The sequence below is a fragment of the Mesocricetus auratus genome, unplaced genomic scaffold, assembly GCF_017639785.1.
Source record: "Mesocricetus auratus isolate SY011 unplaced genomic scaffold, BCM_Maur_2.0 Super-Scaffold_100676, whole genome shotgun sequence".
Classification (NCBI taxonomy): Eukaryota; Metazoa; Chordata; class Mammalia; order Rodentia; family Cricetidae; genus Mesocricetus; species Mesocricetus auratus.
The window spans coordinates 153,219,981-153,243,413 of NW_024429266.1; the positions used below are offsets into that span (position 1 = coordinate 153,219,981).

The 23,433-nt window shown below is 39.7% G+C and overlaps 1 protein-coding gene across 10 annotated transcripts in view; it reads left to right on the forward strand.

The window, feature by feature from the left end:
- The window catches only part of Nr2c2 (nuclear receptor subfamily 2 group C member 2), a 71,981-nt gene that overhangs the window by 23,009 nt on the left and 25,539 nt on the right, over positions 1-23,433 (forward strand). For 5 of the 10 annotated variants that reach the window (XM_040738077.1, XM_040738086.1, XM_040738078.1 and 2 more), the window contains one exon: positions 15,508-15,618. In XM_040738077.1, coding sequence (XP_040594011.1) covers positions 15,508-15,618 — 111 coding nt within the window. Of the gene's footprint in view, positions 1-6,427; positions 6,566-14,849; positions 14,890-15,507; positions 15,619-23,433 lie in introns of all 10 variants that reach the window. The other 5 variants (XM_040738082.1, XM_040738081.1, XM_040738085.1 and 2 more) reach the window with 2 other exon arrangements.

The following is a 23,433-nucleotide window of genomic DNA, read 5'->3' on the forward strand; positions in this document are numbered from 1 at the left end:
CCTCTTTATGTATTGGCATATTTTACAGTCTTTTTATTATCTAAAAATAATATTAATATAGCCATTTGTGTACAAATGATATTCTAATTATACTCAGGAGAAATAAAAGGAAAATAGTCTATTTTTAATTCGTGTTTCATGCTGGTGCTCAGGCCTAATTACCATAGCTGACAGGATAAGAGAGGTCAGTTGGTTGTATATCCTTAAAGAAGCTGTGACTTAAGCACAATATGAAAATGAAATGCATATATACTGTGGATAAAACTAATGTTAAAAAAAAAACTAGTTGAATAGAGAAGTTGTTTCTCAGAAATCAGAAAATGAGGAATTGTGGTGTTCTTCCACAAGAGTTATAGCTTATTTAGAGGTATGCCAAAATAATGCCTATGCTGTGTCTTGGCACAAAGAAATGCGGCTCTTTCATAGAGAGTACTGGCTGTCTTGAATTTTCACTTCATTTGAGGTCTATGTTTAGTGTTCAATCCTTTAACAAGATTTGGGAAACTGTATCCTTTTACTTGTCACAGGAAATAGTGAATTAGAAAATGAAACCATTGTGTTGCCAAAAATATCAGAAATGGAGTGTCTGCTGCTGCTGGATAAGGACATCTTCTTTGGTCCTAGATTAGCACTGCACTTGATTTCCTTCAAGAAAATGCTGTACATTTTAAAATACACACTTTGTACTTAACTACTTGATTTAATACTCTCAATGAAGCAAGGAGACATTAAGCTCAGTTTTATAAGTAAGCAGAGTCTTAGAATAATCAGAGTGGCCCAGAGCCACTTACATAGGAGCCATAATACTTAGTTTGGATGGTTTCGATAAATTAAGATGCTTACCAGGATGGTTCTGTATAAAAATCCTTAATTGCTACTCTTTAATAGTCAAAATGACAGAATACTTCTATAGAAGTATTCCTTATCTTAATGCTAATAAAAAGTTTCCATGTTCCCTAGACAAGCGTCTCTTTAAAAAAAAATAAGGAAAATATAAAGAATGTCTTTTAGATTTGTTAAAAGTAAGACCATTCACAGTATCAAACTTCAGCAATATCTGTGGTTTCTTTAATTATAAGTAATAGGTTTTCTGCAACTCGATATAGATTTCTCCACCAACGATGCAGTAAGCCAGATCAAGAACTGAAAAAGCAAAAGAACAGGTTTATTTGAGCAAAAGAACTCTGGGGTAAGCCCTCCAGCCCCAGAGATCGGGGGCTGGAGAAGTCATGCAACCGAACTAAAGCAGGGAGTCTATATACCCTATATGCAAGGGGAGTGGTGATGACATGCCCACCACAAATGAGGTTTGTGCCCAAGTATGGTCAAAAGCTAACTGCTTTAGGTGGGGTCTTGTGCTACTGGCAACTTTAGGGGAGGAACTGCCTGCTGCAACTTCCAAGTATGCGGAACTGGACTTTTTGGTGCCTTTTCTTTGTTGCAGATTGCCTGAGAGGCTGGGGTTTGGGGAGAGAGATGAGGATTTCCACATCTATCAGGAGTGAGCTGGAGGTTCCAGCCAAACAATAAGGACACTAGAGATAAGATGACCACCACCTGCATCCTCTTACTCATCTCCACCCCAATTGTACTTGCTGTTTTCCTCTGTGAGTTTATTATCTATAAGCCTAGCCCTTTACCACATTAAGGGTAGGCTTTAGGAAGACCAAGACTTTTGTTAATATTTGCTGTTGTGTTCCCTGGACCCTATGCATTTGATTGGAGTATAGTGAGCATTTAAATTTTGTTTGTTGGGCTAAGCATAGTAGTGTACTTCCAGCTCTTGGAAGGCAGGTGCATCTCTGTAAGTTTGAGGCCAGTTTGATCTACATATTTCCAAGCTAGCCAGGACTGTGTAGTGAAACCTGTCTCAAAAAGTAAAATAGAATTTGCTTATTGGATGAATAAATTCCATTTGGTCTTTTTTTCATTTATCCAGTTGTAACCACAGTGTGCATGCTACTTTGTGTTTTCTTAATGCCACTTCACAGAATATATTCTATCTGCAGATTGATACACAGCCTGCATGAATATAATTTTTCATAGCTGTACGATATAAGTGAACATAACATAGCTTACCAACCCATTACCTAGTGTGAGGCATAGAAGTTATTCTAACCTTTTTCTATTATAAATTAATACAGATACATGGCATCTAATAACAAGTAATGAGAACCAACTTGCTATATTTTGAGATATGACTCATTGAATGTGTGGAGGTGGATGAACAGACAGAAAGATTAAGTGAGATAAATGTTGCGTAAAACTAGGCAGAGCCACACTAGAGAGCCAGTCTAATGGCTTGAGTATCTGATGGACTTCTGCTTTCTATGGAACTATAAGTGGCATTTTCTGCTTCTGCAGCTGGTGGTGGGTTCTTCCCCACCAGACCGTTAATGAGGAGTCCCTTTCTATTTCTTAGAAAGGTAATTCAGGATAAAGCTGTTTGTGTATGGTTGATCCCATCAGTAGAATCATGATGTCAGAGCATGCAAAGATTTTTGTGCAGAGCCTTCTGGTCCTCACAAGTTTGATTCTGGAGCTTTTTGCTTCTCCATATCCCTCTTTTCTTTCACAGGCACTTATTGGGTATAGGTAGTGAACTCTTGGAGTTCTAAGTATTTGTTGGTGGAGAGACTTTCAGGAGGCTTCATTTTCCTGAAATGTTCTTTAGGATGTAGTACCCGAATTCTAGAATCTGAGGAATATATGGGTGTTTAACTTACACTGTTTGTTTTAAATCATTGCACATAGAAATTTCTGAAGTAGAAAAAGAAAAAATTTTGAGGCAGTCTTATGTATCACCCAAGTTGGCCCTACAATCCACTATGTAGCCAAAGATGCCATTGAGCTTCTGATGCCCCTGGCTTTACCTCTCCAAGTGCTGGGACCATAAGCCTTTAAAATTTTTTTTTGTTATTCCATGCCTAGTTTGTGCGGTGCTTGGGATCTTACTAACCTAGGGCATACTGAATACTAGGCAAGCACTCTGGGCTGATGTACTTCCCTAGTCAACTTGAACTTGTCCTGATAGTTTGTTTAAGTAGTGTGTGCCTGTATCAAACAGAAGATTACTCTTTGGATTCATAGCAGATATTCTTGTTTCAAAGTCAGAGAATCCATGTCAGTATTTGCAAAACCACACCTCCAAACTCACTGATACCTCAGAAGCTTTCTTTTCCTCAGTGGCATTAGAAGAGTTGGCTGAAACTTGAAGCCATCCTGTGCACTGATAAATTTGTTGCCTATCTTCCTATCCAGACTTTAGACTGGGGTCTCAGTTCTGCCCTCTGTTTGCATGCTGGGTGTGCGTTGCTTGAATGTAGGCAAACAAGTCCATTCTGTTGTTGTTCTTGGAATGGTTTTGTGTAGTGACCAGTCCCCTATTTTTGTAGCCATTACAGGCTAACATGTGCTTGCATGACCTTGCTGCTCCTGTCCTGGTCACTAAGGTCAGATGCCTCGTGGCAAGGAACCGATCAGAAGTTTGCTGGCAGGGCTGTGCTTTATGGCTCTGGGTGTGCTTTACAGACAGTGCACTACAGTGACGTGCAAAACATAGCAACCACCCAGGGAGGGCCTATTGCCATAACAACCAGTTGACCGATCAACACAGGGCGGGTCACCCAAACCTGGAAGCACACCAATCCTGAGACTGTTTCATACCTCTAGACACTCCCCTTACTCTGCCCTTTAAGGTCCCTGCCTCGAGGTTGCTTGAAGTCTTTCTCCAGCCATTCGCCATGGTGGCTGGGTGTCCATTAGCTTGCTAAACATCTACAATAAGAGACTCTTTGCTTTTGCATCAAAATGGGTCTCTTGGTGATTTTGGGGCTCAGAATTTGGGCACAACATTTGTATGTAGTGTAGACCATATATGTTGTTGCCTGTGCCTTGAAGATTCTATATCTGTAGAAATACTAGCTTTGGCATAGTGAAGATGAAGATACTGTATGCAAAACATCTGTGTTCTCCAAATCTTCTCTCTATTCCATATAGTTTTGAAATTGCTTCTAGTTATTTGGAATCCATGGTAGTGTTCTGCAAGCTCATTAAAGGAAGGTGTTCTATAAAGGGAAGGGTGGTGAGGAGAGTGTTTAACAAAGCCACAGGGGTCTAGGGAAAGGGAAGACTTGGTAAAGTAGCATACATCTTATCTAGAACAAGTCATCATGGTAGTCAACAGAGGACAGTTTACCAACTGGCAGAGCAGCAGGAACACTTCCATCTTGTTTCCTTGGTTACAAGGAATGATAGTGTACTTGACCTTGAGCACAAAGCAGGGTCACAGAAAAGACATATTTAAACAGCCCTGTCTGGATGGTAAATGGAATCTACACAGCAGAGTTTGGAGGCCTTTGGATGGACTCTCCACCAACCCCTGCCTGATTTGGTTGCATTTTTGGCTGGGAAGTTGCTGAGGAAAAAAATAAAAATAAAGCTGCTGGGTACAATTGACTGGTGAGTGTGTGTATTGATGAAGTGGGGAGTAGAAGACAGCAAATCCATCCAAGAAATCTTCTTACTGGTGAGATCTCTTCTACTTCTCACCCTCTCTACCCCTGGGCCCCTAAAGTACGGTATTTCAGTAGAAACTTGTTTCTGAGCATGTTAATAAGCCTGCACAGTATTTAGAATCCAGCGGTGTATTTGGAGGAATTCATATCCTTTTTTAATTTTTGGTTTTTCGAGACAGGGTTTCTCTGTGGCTTTGGAGGTTGTCCTGGAACTAGCTCTTGCAGACCAGGCTGGTCTTGAACTCACAGAGATCTGCCTGCTCTGCCTCCCAAGTCCTGGAACTAAATGTGTGTGCTACCACCTCCCAGCATATCTGTTGTTATGCTAAACTACTAGTAAGGTTTTGTTTTGGTTTTTTTCCCTTTTTTTTTTTTTTTCCTTTTTAGGCACCAGTATGAGAGTGTGGTGAGTATATTGCTTGTTTTTCGAAGGTCAATCTGCCTGTGAACAGAAGATCATACACCAGATTGCTTTTAAATATCTTGCTCTTTTACATAATTGTGAGGAATAGTTGCTGGACTTCTGCCTTATAGATATTTTCATTCTCTATGTCTCTCTGTCTCTGTCTCTCTGTTGTTTACATTTGAGCTTTAATAATTGAACTTGCAAATCATCAAGAAAGCCTAGCTCACCAGCCATCCTAAATACCTTCTAGTCCTTTGTGTTACACAAGGAGTTGTCCTGGTTAGTTTTTGTCAATTTGAGAAGGAACCATAGTTGAGAAAATGTGTCTATTGAGAATGGCCTTTAGGCAATCCTGTGGGGGCATTTTCTTGATTAATGATTGATATGGGTGGGCCCAGCCCATTGTGAGTGGACCTCCCCTGGGCAGGTGGTTCTGGGGTGTGTAAACACACAATTGAGAAAGCCTTAAGGTACTAACAAGTCAGTAAGCAGCACTCTTCCATGGCCACTGCTTCAGTTTCTGCCTCCAGGTTCCTCCTCTGACTTCCCTGGGTGATGTGAAGTGAAACAAACCACTTTCTGAGATGATTTTAGTTGTGGTGTTTAATCACAGTGATAGAAACCCCAAACAAAAACAGGGATGGACTCTAAAGACGAGGAGCAGCATTTATCAGTTCCCTTCTGATGAAACCTGCTGCACAGATGATGCAAAAGAGGGGTTACTGCCCAGTGACCCCTAGCCATACTAACTTTGATGGCCATTTGAAACAGATACAAAAGGAGAATGTGGATCACTTCAGTCTAGGCTGCTTGCAACCCTTTCCCCTTCTAGTCATTTGCATTGTTCATTATTTCCCCTAACTGTTAAGAATTCAGATGTTCCAGCTGGGTGGTGGTGGCACACGCCTTTAATCCCAGCACTCAGGGGCAAAGGCAGGCAGATAGAGATGGAGGTCAGCCTCGTCTACAGAGTGGATTCCAGGACAGGCTCCAAAACAATACAGAGAAACCCTGTCTCAAAAAGCAAAAACAACAAAAAATCCTGTTTGAGATTTGTAACATATTAGGTCTGTTTGCTGGTTTTCTATACTGTATTTGAACTGTTTTGCCCCATGGAAATGCTGTGACCTAAATCCAGAATAAATTGTTTATTTAAAAGTCTTGTTATCTGCACATTGACTCCACATTTTGCAGATACTCCTCAACCTAAATGTTTGTTTTTCAGCAGATGACTGTGTGGGAGGCCGTGCTATTCAGTGATGGAAGAATGAGAAAAAGTCTGAAGTTACATTTAGAAGAAATTATTCATGTCCTTGGTTTATGTAATAAACTTCAAGACAGGCACTGAGCTGTACTTATAGCAAACAGAAGATCTAGGCAAAGTTCCAGGATTAAATTTGTAAAGCACAGAGAGATCGTATTCTTGCCCTAAGATAGTATTGTTCATTCACTAAGCGTTCACTGTGTGCCTAGAGGAGAAATAGTCATGTATTTCTGTTCTTAGGTCACTGAACAGATGGGGTAGTACCCTGTGAAGAGTGCCAAGATCCAGGACTTTGGAGCCTACAGGAGACATTCAGGCCACAGGAACAGGGCTTTAGTTAGACTCTGGAAACAGTAAAGATGACCCCTGTGTCAGAAGGCATGTATAATTCATTTACTCTCATTTATTTATTTGTCTATCCATTCATTCATTTGTTCGTTCGTTTGATTTTGTGAGGCAGAGTTTCTCTGTAGCTTTATAGACCAGACTGGCCTTGAACTCACAGAGATTGGCCTGCCTCCCGAGTGCTGGGACTAAACACGTGTGCCACCACCACCTGGCCTCTCTCCTTTTTTATTTTTTCCTGGTTTTTCCGAGACAGGGTTTCTTTGTATTGTTTTGGAGGCTGTCCTGGAACTCACTCTGTAGACCAGCCCGGCCTCGAACTCACAGAGATCCTCCTGCCTCTGCCTCCCGAGTGCTGGGACTAAACACGTGTGCCACCACCACCTGGCCTCTCTCCTTTAAAAAAAAAAAAAAAAAAAAGACTGGGTTTTTCTGTGTAGTTCTGGCTGTCCTGGAACTTGCTCTATAGACCTGGCTAACCTTGAACTCAAGATTTTTGCTTGCCTCTGGCTCCCAAATGCTGGGATTAAAAGTATGTACTGCCACCGCCCAGCTCAGGTTTTATGTAGCCCAAACTTCTCATTCCAGTCTCCCTAACCACAGCTTCCTTGGTGCTGGGATTATGGATGAGTGCCACCACACTCAAATAAGCTTGCTCAGGATTGGAACCTAAGGCCTTTTCTTACTAGACAAGACTCTACCCTTGAGCCACACTCAGCTCTAGAGTTATTTGTGCTAGCAGTTTTCTTGTTAAAGCATAATTATTCTACCCCAGGGTATCACTCATACACACACACTTGCATGTTGCTGGCAGTTGTATTTTAGCATTTATTGATCCTCTCTTTTGCAAGCTTAAGAGGTTGAAGAGTAGAAGCTAGTCAGGGCTGAGGCAGAGACTGTTAGTTGGCACTAAGATGGCACACTGAAAGACAGAAAGCAGAGGCTTAGACTAAGTGGAAGTATATCTAGTGTTTTTATGTTTTGTTAATCAGGCTAACCTTTTATCACTGTGCTGAATGGTTCCCAATATATACAATGGGTTTCCAGGTCTATTTATAATGTTAGTCTCTAAATTCAGATACCTGCAAGCATTTCTTAGAGGTCCTGTTAATGACATCACTTTGCCTCCAAGTAAGACCATTTTTATGCTTCTTTTGACAACATTGTGTTGTTGACCTTATTTGTCAACTTACCAGGAAGTTGAGAAATGAAAGCAGTAAAAAGCACACCCTGTTGTATTTGCAGTAGCATTTTACGAGACAGTTCAGTGAAGACATTGTCCTAACAAATGGAGTCATGATGTGATAACATTATTGGGAAATGGTGAAATGTAAGAGGTCGTGGTCTATCTCTTAAGGCTTTAGGAATTTAGACTACTTGCCTATCACTTCCAGAATTGAGCATCCTTACACTGACTTAAAGCTCCTAAGGATGCTTGAAGCTATTCATTCAACCTAAATTTAATACTGAGCCCACTGTCAGTATAATCCTCCACCCAATCCAAGTAGAGTCCTTTGGGCTTCTGGTATAAATGAAATTGAATATAGGACTTTTGTGCAGCTAGAGAAGTATTGTATCATTCTGCAACATCTGTAGCCCCAAGCTTCTGGAATAAGAGGAATTAATGAATTATCACAGAGAGAATGTTTTCATGTAAGTAAGTACAACTAGGTTAAGAATAGAGGACATGGGATGTAGCTCAGTTGGTAGAGTGCTTGGCTAGCATATGCAAAGCACCCACATGTAATCCCGGGGTTTGGGAGGTAGAAGATCAGAAGCTCAAAGTATCCTTGGCTACATATGAGGCTAGCCTGGCATACATGATATCCTGTCTCCAAAAGACAGAAAGGGATGCCAGGGAAGAGAAGAAGGGAGAAAGAATTTTCTAAATTCTAGAAGCTCTTTATGACTCCTCCCTCCTCCTCTGAGCTGACCTCTATCCCATTTCTTACACTAGACTGGTTTCCAACTCTGGATCTTTCTGAATTGGCCTCTAAGTGCTGAGATTACAGGTATACAAACCTAACCCCAACTGGGGAATTTTGTTTCCTTGTTTAAAAAAATATTTAAACATAATTCACAATAATAATATAATTCACATTTTTTTCTCTACTTTCTAAATCCAGAGTATTTTTTAACAAATCTCAAAGAAACCTGAAACACCTTAGTTTTCAGCTTGTTTTATTTACTTTGGAGAATGATGTACAGTGCTCACATTTTTTATTTTGAATAAGTGAGTATTTAAAAGAGGAAATGACAAGAGATAGACATTATCAAAGCTAGACAATATCTTTCAGAAATTGACTGGAGTAGTTGAGGTAGTTGCCTGGAATTCCCAATAGAGACAAGTCTCCAGAGCAGAGTGTTCTGGTTATGCAATATATTTTAACTGGTCAGAGATGTGTTGCATTTGTTTCACCTTGCCTGTCTAAGTGCTGATTGGTCTAATGAAAAGCTGAATGCCTAATAGCTAGGCAGGAAAGGGATGAGTGGTGCTGGCAGGTAGAGAGAATAGTAGGAGGAGAAATCTAGGCTCAAGAAAAAAAGAGGAGGAGAAGAGGAATGAAGAAAATGAGAGAGAGAGAGAGACAGAGACAGAGACAGAGAGAGACAGACAGAGACAGAGACAGACACACACCCAGAGAGAGAGACAGAGACAGAGACAGAGAGAGACAGACAGAGACAGAGACAGAGACAGACACACACCCAGGGCCAGAAACATGAGAAGCAGCAAAAGTAAGATATATAGAAGGAAAGGTTAAAAAAGCCCGGAGGCAAAATGTAGATAAAGAAAAACAGAATAAAATAAGAGCTAAGTTAAAGCCCAGTATTCAAAAACTAATAATAAATCTCCGAGTCATTTCGAAGCTGATTGGTAACCCAAAAGAAAAAGCCTGGTACGGTATTTTTTTTAAGGAGGAAAACCTGTGAGCTCAGAGAGTTAGAATAGCAACTGGCTAACATTCTCTCTTTGCTGGCATTACCCCAAATTGTTTCCTTTCACACTTCCCCAGCTTAAAAAACAAATAAACAAACAAACAAAAAACACACTAAGCTCCTCCTTGTTAATTCTTGTGAACCAGTTGCTAACTCTGCTTCTCTGAGCCCAGGCTAATTTTTTTTCTTTTTTTTTTTTTTCTTTTTTTTTAGACAGGGTTTCCCTGTGTAGTTTTGGAGCCTGTCCTGGAACTAGCTCTCCCCACCCTTTTTTAATTTAAATTAGAAACGAGCTTCTTTTGCATGTTCCTTCTCCCTCCCCTCCTCCCTTGCCCACCACTGGTCCCCTATCCTATCCCCTTTCTGCTCCCCAAGGAGAGGGCATGGCCTAGAATATCTGGAAGACTTTTCTGTGAAGCAGGAAGTTTGAAGGAGTGTCCACCTTGTTTTACCAAAGTTCAGCAGTCTTTTTTCTTTTGTGTCTCTGCATGTCCAGTTTGTACATCATACTGTTAGTGGTCAAAGCAAGAACAGTTTCTTTGCCCAGTGGCTAACCTTGCCACAGTGAAAGCAAACTCCCATGTGGAGTTTCTTTGATGTTCATCATCTTCTCTGAAGTAAATTGGTGCTGCTAGGAGCAGACATGTTTCACTGTCATGAAAAGCCTTAAGTTATTAAACATCATAAATGTCGTATTCTGTAGGTCTTTCAAGTGTTTGAAGATCACCTACCTATCTAAAATATATCTGTTTCACCTTGAAAACCTAATATGACTACAAGTTTGATTATTATGGATGATGACTACTAACCTGCACCACTTAATTAAGCATTACATTTTTAAATGAGGTGCATAAGCACAATACCCCAAACAAGAGTAGAAACACACACACACACACATACATATCTACATACATATATATATAAACAAAAAATGGCTTTAAATTGGTATCAATATACAAAAATCCATACCAATGTTAAATATTTGAAGTTAATAGTTGTCTTTTAATCCTATATTTCCCCTAAATGATGACAAACATCCATAACCCATGAAATAACCAAAAACCATTCTCCCCACCTCTTGAGAATGTGGGTGTTGTTTTCTCTAGATTGTTTCCTGTTGTCTGTGGGTGAAGGCATCTTTAGGGAACCCTGAGAAAATTAAAATAATGGTCAGGTCCTAAGATAACTAGCTATAACATTTGTTGTCTAGTCTCTGTACAATGGGAAAGTATTAATACTTATGAAAGAAAACATTTTTATATTTTTTATTTTTATTTATTTTTTTACATTCCAATCCCAGTTCCCCTCCCTCCCCTCCTCCCCACTTTCCTCCCACTACAACTCCCATCTGCTCCTTGGAGAGGGTAAGGCCTCCCCTAGGAAGTCTAAGTCTGTCCCATCATCTCTTTGAGGCAGGACCAATCCCACCCCTGTGAAGAAAACATTTTAATATGCCTAGTCATTTATTTCCATATAGTATTTTTAGTTTGGGATACCCTTTTACAATGTAAAGTTTAGTGGCACGACTATCCCCATTATCTAATTCAAAATTTATTTCATCATCCCAAATTGTCTTGGTTAGGATTTCAATTGCTGTGAAAAGACAACCTAACCAGACACCTCTTCTAAAGGAAAATATTTTAATTGTGGTGGCTTACAGTTCAGTGGTTTAGTCCATTATCATCATGGCTGAACATGGAAGCTGCAGGCAGACATGGTGCTGGAGCTGAGAATCCCACTTCTTGATAGGAAACAGGATGTGAACTGAGACACTCAATGGCTGTGACTTGAACACATATGAGGCCTCAAAGCCTGCCTCCACAGTGACACACTTCCTCCAACAAGACCACACCTACTCTACATCTCCTAATGATGCCACTCCCTTTGGGGGTCATTTTCTTTCATATCACCACACAAATTGAAGCCTTCCTCAGCCCAAAGTAACCAGTGATCTATTTTCTTTCTTTATGGATTTGCCTATTCTGTACATTTCATATAAATAGGATGAAACTAGTCTTCTGTGACTAGTTTATCTGGGTTGTAGCATTTGTCAATACCACATCCTTTCTGAAAGTCTTTTTAGATTTATTATTTTATGTGTATGAATGTTTTGCCTGTATTTATGTATGTGTTTTATGTGCTTTCTGGTAGCCATAAACATTAGAAGCCATAAACATTAGAAGAGGGCTTTAGATTTTCTGGAACTGGAGTTATAGACAGTTTCAAACAGTTATGTGGGTGCTAGGACTCAAACCTGGGTCTTGCAAGAGCAACAGTATTCTTAACTACTGAGTCAACTCTATGGCTCCCTTACCCTTTTTATTACCATTCATTGTTGTCTGGATACTCTTGTGTGAAATTCCCACCATGGTTAATATATTTTCTTAACCATACTTAGCAGTAGAATTGCAGGGTTATGTTGTAGCTGTTCAGTCTGCCACACTATCACCAGTACTTGTTATTGGCCTATATTTTCATTGCTGTTGTAGCCATCTCAGTAGATGTGAAATGGTATGTTAGTGTTGATTTTTGACTTGCATTCTTTAGTAACTAAGGATATGTAGGGGATCTTTCACTGTGCTTATTGGCTACTTGTATATTTAGTTCAAGGACACCTCCCCCCCATGCATGGGTTGTGTGATGCAGTCCTGGGAATTGAACCCCATAACCTAGTATTTGGTAGGTACATGATATACCACTAGGCTACATTTCAAATTAGAGAAGTTCTTTTTATGCTATGTGTGGATCCTCGTATATGATTTGCAAGAATTTCTCAGATTTATATGGATTATCTTTTCTTGTTGGTATTAGTGTCTTTGGGACATAGAAGTTTTCATTGGGGACTGGGAAGATGGCTAGTCAGTAAAGTGCTTGCTGGATGTGGTAATATGAGTTTGTAATTTCAGCCTTGGAAAGGCCAGCCAGTCTAGCCTACCTGGTGAGCTCCAGGTCAGTAAGAGACTTAACCTAAACATAGGTCAATGGCACTAGAGGAACAACACCTGAGACTATTCTCTGCCCTCTACAAAATCATGCACACAACTTCTAATTTTGAAAATTTTGCTCTGTGACATTCAAAAACCATCACTTAAATCCAAGATCACAAAGTTATACCTGTTTTTTTTTTGCAAGAGTTTTAACTCTTGTATTTCGATTTTTAATCCATTTTGAGTTTGTTAGTTTACTTTTTACTTTATTTATTTTTTTGTTTTTTGAGGCAGGGTTTCTCTGTGTAACAGTTCTGGCTATCCTAGAACTCGCTTTGTAGATCAGACTGGCCTCAAACTCATAGAGAGCTACTTGCTTCTACTTCACAAATGCTGGGATTAAAGTCATGAGCTGGGCTGAATTATTTTATTTATTATGTATAGCTGTTTCAGTTTTGGGCTTTTAAATTAGCAGGTTATTAATTTTATCTATTTGTGGAGTGCACAGTAACACTAAATTTTTGATAGAATGTAGAATATTAAGTCTTCAGCACATAAAATATTGTGAGAACACCTGAAATATATTCTTAGCACTTTTGAGGTGTGTGAAACACTCTCATTAACCTTGTTCACTACACTGTGCAGTAGATCTCAAACAATACCCAAGAAAATTGTGTGAGTATTTGTAACCGTTGACACTGTCTTCCTGTTTCCATCATTCTTCTGTGTTTTAAGTTGTTTGAGGACAGTGTGGGTATCTGCTTGACATGTTTCACTTAGCATAGTGTTCCATCCATGTTGTCACAACTGACATTATTAACTATCCCATTGTATATGTATAACCATATTTCCTTTTTTATACACCATTTAAAATATTTTATATATATGAATGTTTGCCTGTGTTATATATATGTACCATGTATGTGCAGTGCCCAAGGAGGCCAGAAAATGATGTCAGATTCTCTGGAACTGGAGTTAAGGTTGGCTGTGAAGTGCCATATGGGTGCTAAGAAACAAAGTTGGGTCCTTCCCAAGAGCATTTAGTGCTTTTAACTCCTGAGCCATCTCTTGATTCCTAGCAGTATTTTCTTTATCCATTCATCTGTTAATGACACTTGGGTGATCCCATAACTCCGTTGTCTTGAATGCTGCACTGAAATGCAAACATTTCTTCCATAAACTGATTTCAGATTTGTAGCCAAGTACCAGAGGTGAGAGTGGTGGATCCCACATTGCTTTGATTATGTAGGTTTTAGTAATCAAATGTAGAGGTTTGAGTCCTTCTACGCCTTCATTTTCTTTTTCAGGATTGTTTTGTTCTTGGTTCCTTGCATTTCACATGAATTTTAGAATCAGCAGATCAATTTATGGAGAGGAAAAGATCACCTGGGATTTCAGCCAGGAAGACATTGAATCTGTCAATTTAGGGAGCAGTACCTACTAGCATTGTTTTCTGGTCTTTCTACTTAAGCTGTCTTCATTCTTTCAGTGGTATTTTCTGGGGATTGTTTGCTTATTTGTTCGCTGACTTGTTTATTTGTTTATTTTCCTTTTTTTTTTTGGTGGGGGAGACAAGTTCTTATTCTATGACCAAGCCAAAGGTACACAGAATTTATGTGTCTTTGGTTGGCCTCAAACTTTCTCCTTCCTCAAGTTTCTGGGATTACATGTGTGAGCCATCACACCTGGCTTGTTTACACTTGCTTTGTTAAATTTACTCCCACATTTTTTTATGTTTATCAGTGAGATTATTTCCTTAATTTTGTTTTCAGATTGACTATAGCTAATGTATAGAAATACAGTTGTCTTGTACCTTCAACTTTGGAACTATGTAAGGGAATTTTTGTGGAAGTAAGAACATGCATATGGAGATGATTGGTATATTCTACTTCCCCCTCTTCCTTTCTTCTCCTTTCACTCTCATTTTTCCTCCTTTTAGTTTTTATCTCTCTACCTTGTTTCCCTGCTAGCAGTTCCAGCACATTTATACAATAATGAAAACATATCTGGTCTTGTTTCTCATCTTTGGGGATACCTTTGTCCTCTGTCCTTTATCAGATTGAATGATCTCCTTATTTTTAATTTGTTGTCTTTTCTTATAAATCACGAAAAAGTGTTGGGTTTTGCCATATGCTTTCTGTCTGTTCTGTCCGTTAAAGTGATCTTGCAGCTTTTACTGTACTCATTTTCGTGCACTGAACCAGCCTTGTGCTCCTTGGGTAAGCTGCTCTTAGGTATGCTACTGGATTCAGTTTGCTTTCTTTCATTGAATTTTTATATCTATATTAGTATGGTAATTTTTATTACATCTTTAGTTTTTGTGTTGAGCAATATTGACCTCACAAAATAAATTAGGGAAACATAGTTTTAGGGGAGGGGGGATTTGCCACCTTTGTCTGGTGTTGGTTCATGATGTGCTTTTAATTCAGGAAAATACTATCTTCTCACTTCAGGTACCCAGGTGACCACTCAGCACGTTGATCCTCACCTTTGGTAGGTATCCTTGTGTTAGTGGTGAACTTTTGCCCAACTCTATTATGCCTGGGTCTAGAAGGTTGTCAAAACCTTTCCATAAGTTCAGCTTCCAATAATTTTCAGGGCCATGCTGGCTCTGTTTGCCATCCATGTCTTGCAGTGTTGTGAAAGACTTTTTATTAAAAGTCATCCATCACAGTGGTAAAAGTTCAAAAAGCATCTCTTAAAAAAAGTTATTTTGATAGCATTTTTTCTTTCCTTTTTTAAAGGTCATGAAAAGCAGAACTCATCTGGTTTTGTCCTTGTGTTTTCAACATCAGAAGCAGCTATATTAAGATGGTGTTTTCTTGGTACCGTCATGGACAGTATCTCACTATTTCCTTTGTTGGCCTGTGTTGATAGCTCAAAATTCAAGTTTGACACTCAAGGCCACACACAGCAAGAGCAAGAGGCAGCATGCTCGTGCTGGGCATGATAGTGCATACTTGTAATCCTGATACTTGGAAGGTAGAGGCAGGAGAGTCAGAAGTTAAATAGTTCAAGGTCACCATGAAGAATCTGACCCTGCCTTTAAAAAAGAAAGAAACATGTAGTCCTTGGAAAATTACTTCCTAAGCCCCATGTTCTCATCCACAGGTACCACGTACACAGACCTCTCGGCCGGAATCTCCAGGGATGACCAGCCCCTCCCCGCGCATCCAGATAATTTCCACCGACTCTGCGGTAGCCTCACCTCAGCGTATTCAGGTACTCAAGTCAGTTCCATTGGATTTCTTTATTCTGTTCAAAAACAAACCTGCCTAAGAGTTTCACTACAGAGTATATACCTCTTCTCATCAAGTACAGTGTGAGCTCATTTATTTAGAAAGCAACAGTTAAAAGTTTATATTCACTTAAGTTATTTTTAATAGTTTATTTTTATTTTATTTGCATTGGTGGTTTGTTTTGTTTTTTTGCCTGCATGTATGTATGTGGGAGGGGTCAGATCTTGGAGTTACTATTAGTAGTACGAGTATTGTTAACTTACTTAAGCAGGGGCAGGACTGTGAATCTGCCCTTAACCCACTATTCTTTTGAACCAAAAGACTTTGGAAATTATGATAAGAAACTGGAAGGAAGGGATAATGCACTGATGTTTGCTTACCCAGCTGAATCAGAACACATGAACAAAGATGAACAACTGAAAAAAAACACCTGTCACAGGAGTGTGAAAAATAGTAGGGTTGGGACAAGAGGATGCCTCAGCAAGTAAAAGCACCTGCCACAGGACCATGGTGACTTGAGCTCAGTCCTAGAACCAGCACTGGGGGAGGAGAGAACAAACTCCAAAAAGTTGTCCTCAGATCTCTACATGGGCACCATGTCGTGCATGTACCTTCATTCATATACTCATCACATGCACTTGAACACAAACTCAAAATGATAAATAAATTTTTTTTAATTTGTTTTTTAAAAGTGAAATAATTTCTGTGTTTTTAATGCTAATGCAGATGGCCTCAGGGGCATCCTCATTCCTATCATGCTTTGCCAGTGAACATTGCTTCCCCTGGAACCTGCAAAGAGAATTCATTCTTAATATTTTTGTGTATGACAACAATGCTTAGAACCTAAATAGTGGCTCCTCTGGAAAGCTAGGAGGGACAAATGTCAAACTAGACAATGTTTAGTCTGAATTAACAGAGCTAAAATCCAGTCTTGTGACCAGTCAGCTATATAACCTAGGGAGAGTTTCCAAAACCTTTTGTTTCTGTACAGTGTCACTGCGTTTAGTGCTGGTGTTATACAAGTGCAGAAGGATAAAGTGTGGTAGAGCATGCAGCTCAGCAAATGAGCACCAGAAAATGCTAGCAGCTGTGCTATAGGAGGTTTTGTTTGGGTTTTGTATTTGTGCTTTGCAAATGAGTTCCCCTGTAGCTCAGACTGACTTAAACTTGTGTAGCTGAGGCTGGCCTTGAACTCCTGATTCTCCTGTTTCCACATCCCCAATACTGGAATTACAGGCTGGTGCTAACACACCTAGATGTGTGCTCTAGCTTTTAATGTCCTATTTTTATATTGCTTCGAATTTACAGGAAATAGTAAATAAAATTCTGTTATAACCTTTACTCAGATTCACTGTTTGCCATCTAATTGTGAATGTATGTTATATGTAATATTTCTGATTGATTTGATCATAATCTACAGGCATCATTCCTTTGTACTGGATTTCTCAAAAAATGATGATATAACTATGTGAAGAAATATTAATACTGAAACATGGCATTGTGTAGGATCCTTGTAATCCTCATTCCACAGCTTCCACAGTTTTTGTTGTTGTTGTTGGGTTTTGTTTGTCTTGGTTTTGGTTTTTCAAGATGATTTCTCAGTAACTATGGGCAAAGTTATTTATGAGTTTCCTTCCTTCCTTCCTTCCTTCCTTCCTTCCTTCCTTCCTTCCTTCCTTCCTTCCTTCCTTAGGTCTGTTGAGATTCATTATTGATTACAATAATAGTAATTAGGTGCCAGGCAACACAAAAACACCATCCCTTGTCATGTAGGTTAGTACAGGTGACCAGAAGCATTGCTGGTGCTCTTTCTATTGTTTTAAGGAGGAGCTGCTGCTTTGGGGATAGAGATGTAGGGAGGAACTGAGGAGATGATGGAGGACACAGGAAACATTAGGTTTAATTTTTACTTTTTTTTTTTTTTTTTTTTTTGGTTTTTTGAGACAGGGTTTCTCTGTATTGTTTTGGAGCCTGTCCTGGAACTCGCTCTGTAGACCAGGCTGGCCTCGAACTCACAGAGATCCGCCTGCCTCTGCCTCCCAAATTAATCCAGCTTTTAAAAGAAAGATAAGTTAAAAGGGGAAAGGGATTGCATATTGTTCCATTTTGGAGATGATTGTGAAATTTTCTGCCTTGTTAATTGTCCAGTGGTGTCTTTGTGAGAATTTTCCGTGTTTTGAGGTTCTCCTAGGATGGTCCTCCATCTCCCCTTTTTTCAGTTCATTATTGTAATCACCGATCAACTTAAGGGCTTTTTTCTAAAATACATTTACATGTATAGCACTCAACTATATCACATATGGAGATTCATATACAATTTTGTTAGAAATGACTGTTGTTTTATATATATATTTTTGAAAGTTTGAACTATTCTTGCAATCCTTAGGAGAAGGCTTCTGGAACTCTTGCAGTCTTTCTATATCTGCTTCCCACTTGTAGTAACATTGGGTTTTGTGCTTTCTTTGTCCGCCACTTTCTGTTGTTTCTTTCTTACTCTGATACTACGGTGACTTTTCTTAGCTACCCAGAAGAATTGTTGCTTGCCTGTGGGATTTGGATAGGTAATATGTACATGCTGTACCAAAGTTCCATCATTCAAGGCACGGAGTGATCATAGGTTTCTCTCAGTAGATCTTACTTTTTTTTTTTTTTTTTTTTTTTTTTTGGCTTCAAACGCACTGTGTAACCATATGTGCCTCCTAAGTAATGGAATTACAGGTGTGTGCTACCACACTTTTTTTTTTTTGGTTTTTTTTTGAGACAGGGTTTCTCTGTATTGTTTTAGAGGCTGTCCTGGAACTAGCTCTGTAGACCAGGCTGGCCTCGAACTCACAGAGATCCTCCTGCCTCTGCCTCCCGAGTGCTGGGATTAAAGGTGTGCGCCACCAACGCCCAGCCACACTTTTTTTTTTAATGATGCTTGAAGATCAAGCAAATTTGTGGCCATGGGCATCTTAGCCAAGCACTCTATTAATTGAGCCAGATCTCTAGCCCTTCCTTTTCTTCCTTAGAAAACAAATGTTTAAGGAATTTTGTTTTTAATTTTGTAATGTAATTTGAGATGAGATAAAATCTGGAACTTCCGATTTTGGCTAGCCTACCTGGCCAGTAAGCCTTTGGATCTGCTGTGGTTATAGGTATTCCTTGCCATGCACCCGCTTTTATGTGGGTATTTGGGATCCTACTTCGGGTCTTCATGCTTGCACTGGAAGCATTTCACTGACTGAGCCATCTCCCCAGTCCCTCTTACTCTTTGAGAAAAGGCTCAACATTTTGTGCATATTTTGCCCCACTCCCTTTAAAAGGTAGTTCCGTATTGTCTTATTCTCTTGCTTTTGATAGAACACACTGTGACCAAAAGTAACTTGGAGAGGAAACGGGTTTAGACGTACACTTCCATTACAGTCCATGTTGAAGGAAGTCAGGGCAGGAACTTGGAGGCAAGAACTGAAGCAGAGATGAAGGAGGGATACTTCTTACTGACTTGCTCCACCTGCTTTCCTGTGCAGCCCAGGACCATCTGCCCAGAGATAGCTGGGTCCCTCACATCAATCATTAACTAAGAAAATGGTCCATATCCTTGCTGACAGGCCAATCTTAGAGATATTTTATCAAGATTTCCCTCTTCCCTCTTCCTAGATAAGTCTAGGTTTGTGTTAAGTTGACTGAAAGCTAGCTGGAACACATATAGTACAAAACAGATGCACCTATTTCTGTTGAGTGACTACTTGACATCCCATTTTTGTTACACTGTCCCTAAAGAAGGCATACTGATTTATGTTCCCACCAATCCAGCTCGGAAGCATCTGTTTCCCCATACTTAATATCATGTTGTTAAATGTCAGTTTACTAAATGATCTGGTAGTACTGGGTAACTTTTATACTTTATATAAACATGCATAATAAGCAAAAACTATTGTTTTTGTGTATATTTTTGAGGTTTTTTGTTTTTCAGGACAGGTGTTTTATAGACCAGGCTAGCCTTGATATGCCTGTCTCTGTGGTGATACCTTGTTTGTACAAATAAAGCCTGTCTGAAGGTGAGAGAATGGAGCTTGCCACTAGCTAGCCATAGAGGTCTGGAGGTCTGTACAGACAGACAGGAAGTGAGGTAGCTGGGCAGAAACAGGATATAAGCAGGGAGAAACAGGAATGTGGAGGAGGTAAGGTGTGGCCGTGGCTTGCTCCTTCTCTTTGATCTCAACATTCTCGTCTGTATCTGACTCTGGGTTTTTATTATCTAGACCAATTAAGAACTCCATTTACATACCTCTGCCTCCTGAGTGATGGGATTAAGGGTGTTTTCAGGTTTTATGTAACAAAAAAAAGTACTGTTTTCCCTGTCCTTCCCTGTATTCTTTTTTGTTTTGTTTTGTTTTTGTTTTTTGAGACAGGGTTTCTCTGTGGCTTTGGAGGCTGTCCTGGAACTATCTCTAGTGATCAGGCTGGTCTCAAAATCACAGAGATCCGCCTAGCTGGGCAGTGGTGGCACATGCCTTTAATCCCAGCTCCCGGGAGGCAGAGCCAGGCGGATCTCCGTAAATTCGAGGCCAGCCTGGTCTCCATAGTGAGTTCCAGGACAGCCTCCAAAGCCACGGGAAAACCTTGTCTTGTAAAACTAAAAAAGAAAAAAAAAAAAAAAAAAAGAAACAGAGATCCGCTTACCACTGCCTCCCTCCCAAGTGCTGGGATTAAAGGTGTGTGCCGCCACCACCGCCCGGCCCTTCCCTATATTCTTACTCTACTTATTTTTCAACCAACAGGCCCTTTGAAAATGATATTTAATTTTGTTGCAGTTATCTTACTGTATTTAAATGTACTTTATGATACAAATTACTTTTTGCATGTATATCTACACATTTGTGTATGTGTGTGTGTGTGTGTGTGTGTGTGTGTATATATATATATATGAATGAAAAGGCTATGCCTTTCCATAACGACTGCTTTGAAGTATTTCTGGCTGAGTTCTCTGCCTTACAGGAGAGATCTATTTAGGAAATGGTGTAGAGACCATATGTAAAATGGAGAATAATTCTGGTTATTTGTGGTATTGGCTATAGTTTCCTATTGCTCTTCTCTCCCTAATAGAAAATGTTGGGGTTCTATAGAATTATGCTCTGGGGTGTTTGCTTCAACTTTCTGTATTGGCTCCAAATGAGCAGATGGCTTTAGGTGTCATTATACACCAGTGACTTCCAAATAGCTAGCCAGTACATCTGCTGTGAGCCCCACTTAGCCCAACGTAAGATTATACATATAACTGTGTCTTCAGCCTGTGTTTTATTCAGTAATAATAATATTTTGATTTCTACTTAAGTCTCATTGAGTTTGAGAACATACTGCATATTCTTTCCACTTGGCAGACTTTTTTACAGTGCATTTTAAAAGCCAGAATGTAGCTTCTGTTTGTGACTATACTGTGCAAGTTCGAGGAGAAGTATTGTGGATGTTAGAGGGACTATCATGAATACCATTTCTATCAAGCTGCTTGTGCTGGTTAGCGTACTAGTTCCTTGCTAGTTTGTGCCTGCTCTAAGGTATTGAAAGACCCTTCAGTCTTTCTCTCAGGACTCTCGCCCCCAAAGACCACCAAGCAGCTGAAGTTTGTTGCAAAACACAAGAGGATTTTTATTAAGCCGGCATGCCGGGGTTCAGCAGCCTTGGGAAGGAGTGAACCCCGAGCAGAAATTAGAGCAAGTTTTTAAAGCCTAAAACTGCAAATGGGGTTGTGGGGGTACAAGGGGAGTTTGGAAGTTGGTGCCAGACTTTCATGAATCACGTACGCTTGTGACTGTCTGGCTGACTGGCTCATTATCTGTCTCAGGCAATGTTTGTGCCCTGGCTGAACTTTGTGACCAGCCTGGAAGGCACCTTGAGGTCTGGGGAATGTTCCCAAGTCCTTGACCACCAGGGGAAGATGTTTAAGTGTAGCTGCTCATGTCCAAGGATGGGACAGCTTAGTAATTTTCCAACTATTGGGGGGCTAACTGTTGGGGCTCTTCAGTATTTACATCTCCAACAATAGCTGTGGATTTATCACTCCCTCTAGTTCTGTCTGGGGTTGCCTTTGTTTGCCTGATTGGTTTTGGTCCTAGTGATGGAACCTAGGGTTTTGCACATGCTAACTAATAACTGAGCTACATCCTCTAACCCCAAATGCATAATGGATTTTGCTCCTTGTTGTTTGGCGCATACGGATTTAGGATTATTACATCTTAATTTTGAGAATTGTCATTATGCAGTGCCTCTTTACAGGGCCTAATAGTTTTCTTGTTTTGAAGTTTATTTTGTTGTTATTATATTAATCCTATGGATTGAGAATAAGACCACTACCACAGTTTAAAACAAATTTGAAGCAAGCTTTAATTAAGTACTAGCCAGGTTGATGGGCTCTGGACAGCTCTATACCCAGGTCCCTGAGAAATGGCCCTGAGCTATTTCTTAAGCCAAGGGTTTAAGAAGGAAAACCACCTAATTTATTGCATTTCCCATCAGGGACAAGCATACATCCTGACTTATTTCCTGCCTGTGAACCTGCCCGCATATGATCGAGCACATCTGGTGCAGATGGGCCAAACAAACTTGTTTAGAGGAGTGAAAAACATGTGACTTGTTATCGTCTATAAACAAGAGCCTCCAGCACTTCAGGAGCTATATCCTTGAGCAAGTTCAGAGACATTTTTGTTTCATGGATCCCTTAGTTAGCATAGTAATTAGAATTTAAAAGGGCTCTGGGCAGTGGTGGCACATCCCTTTAATCCCAGTACTTGAGAGGCAGAGACAGGTGGAAATTAAAGGCCACCACAGTCTACAGAGAGAGTTCTAGACAGGCTCCAAAGCTACAGGGAAACCCTGTCTCAAAAAACAAGCAAAAAACTATTACTATTTTTGTTTTGTTTTATCTTTATGCACAAGAGACATCTTTCTTCATCTTTTGGTGTCTTTATAAATGAAATATGTTGAGTCTTGTTTTACCTAATAATCTTTGTATTTTCATTGGGGTATGCAAATCGTTCATATTTATGTGATTATTAATAACTTATGTCACCCTTTTGTGTAACTTCTGTGTTAATTGCCAGAGGTTTTTTTTGTTTCTGGTTTTAGTGGAAGTACTTATGTGGTTTCTTTTAAAATATATTTATTTTAAAAATGCTTTCAGTTGTTGCCTTAGTGCTTACAATTTACATTTTAATATATTTAAGACCACCTACAAATGATACATATTAGTGAACTGCACATTATAAAAATATTTTTAATTGCATTTACTAGCATTGTAGTTTGTTTCCCCTGTTGTGTCATCCCTGCCTTATCTGATTCCACACAACTGTACTCAAAAAGCAATTTTCTACCCATTTCCCTTTCACTTTATTCCTTGGAAACCATAAGTTTGAAGAAAAATACAAGATGTGTATTGTGCTCAGCTCTTTCACTAATCTGTAATAAATTTCCATCGCCTCTGAATGGGCAGAAGGTGACAGAGAATAGAATCTCTCTTCAGTCCTCTCTACCCCAGCTCTCTCTTATGAGAACATGGCCATTTGTTTCAATCAGGTACATTTGGGCTTACCTCTTAGTATTAGCTTCCAAAGATGGCAGTACAAGCTTTTCCAAACTTTGACTTAACAGAAACAAGGACTGCCACAGTTCTGGAGTCCAAGCGTGTGAATAAAATTGGGGTGCTTCAGGGTCTAAGGAAGCCCCTTAGGTTTGTAGCTGTTTCTCTCCAAGCTTGCTTCTGTTGTCTCATGGTCTTTTGTGAACTCTAGGCAAGGATGGGTGTGAATTTGTGCAACACACC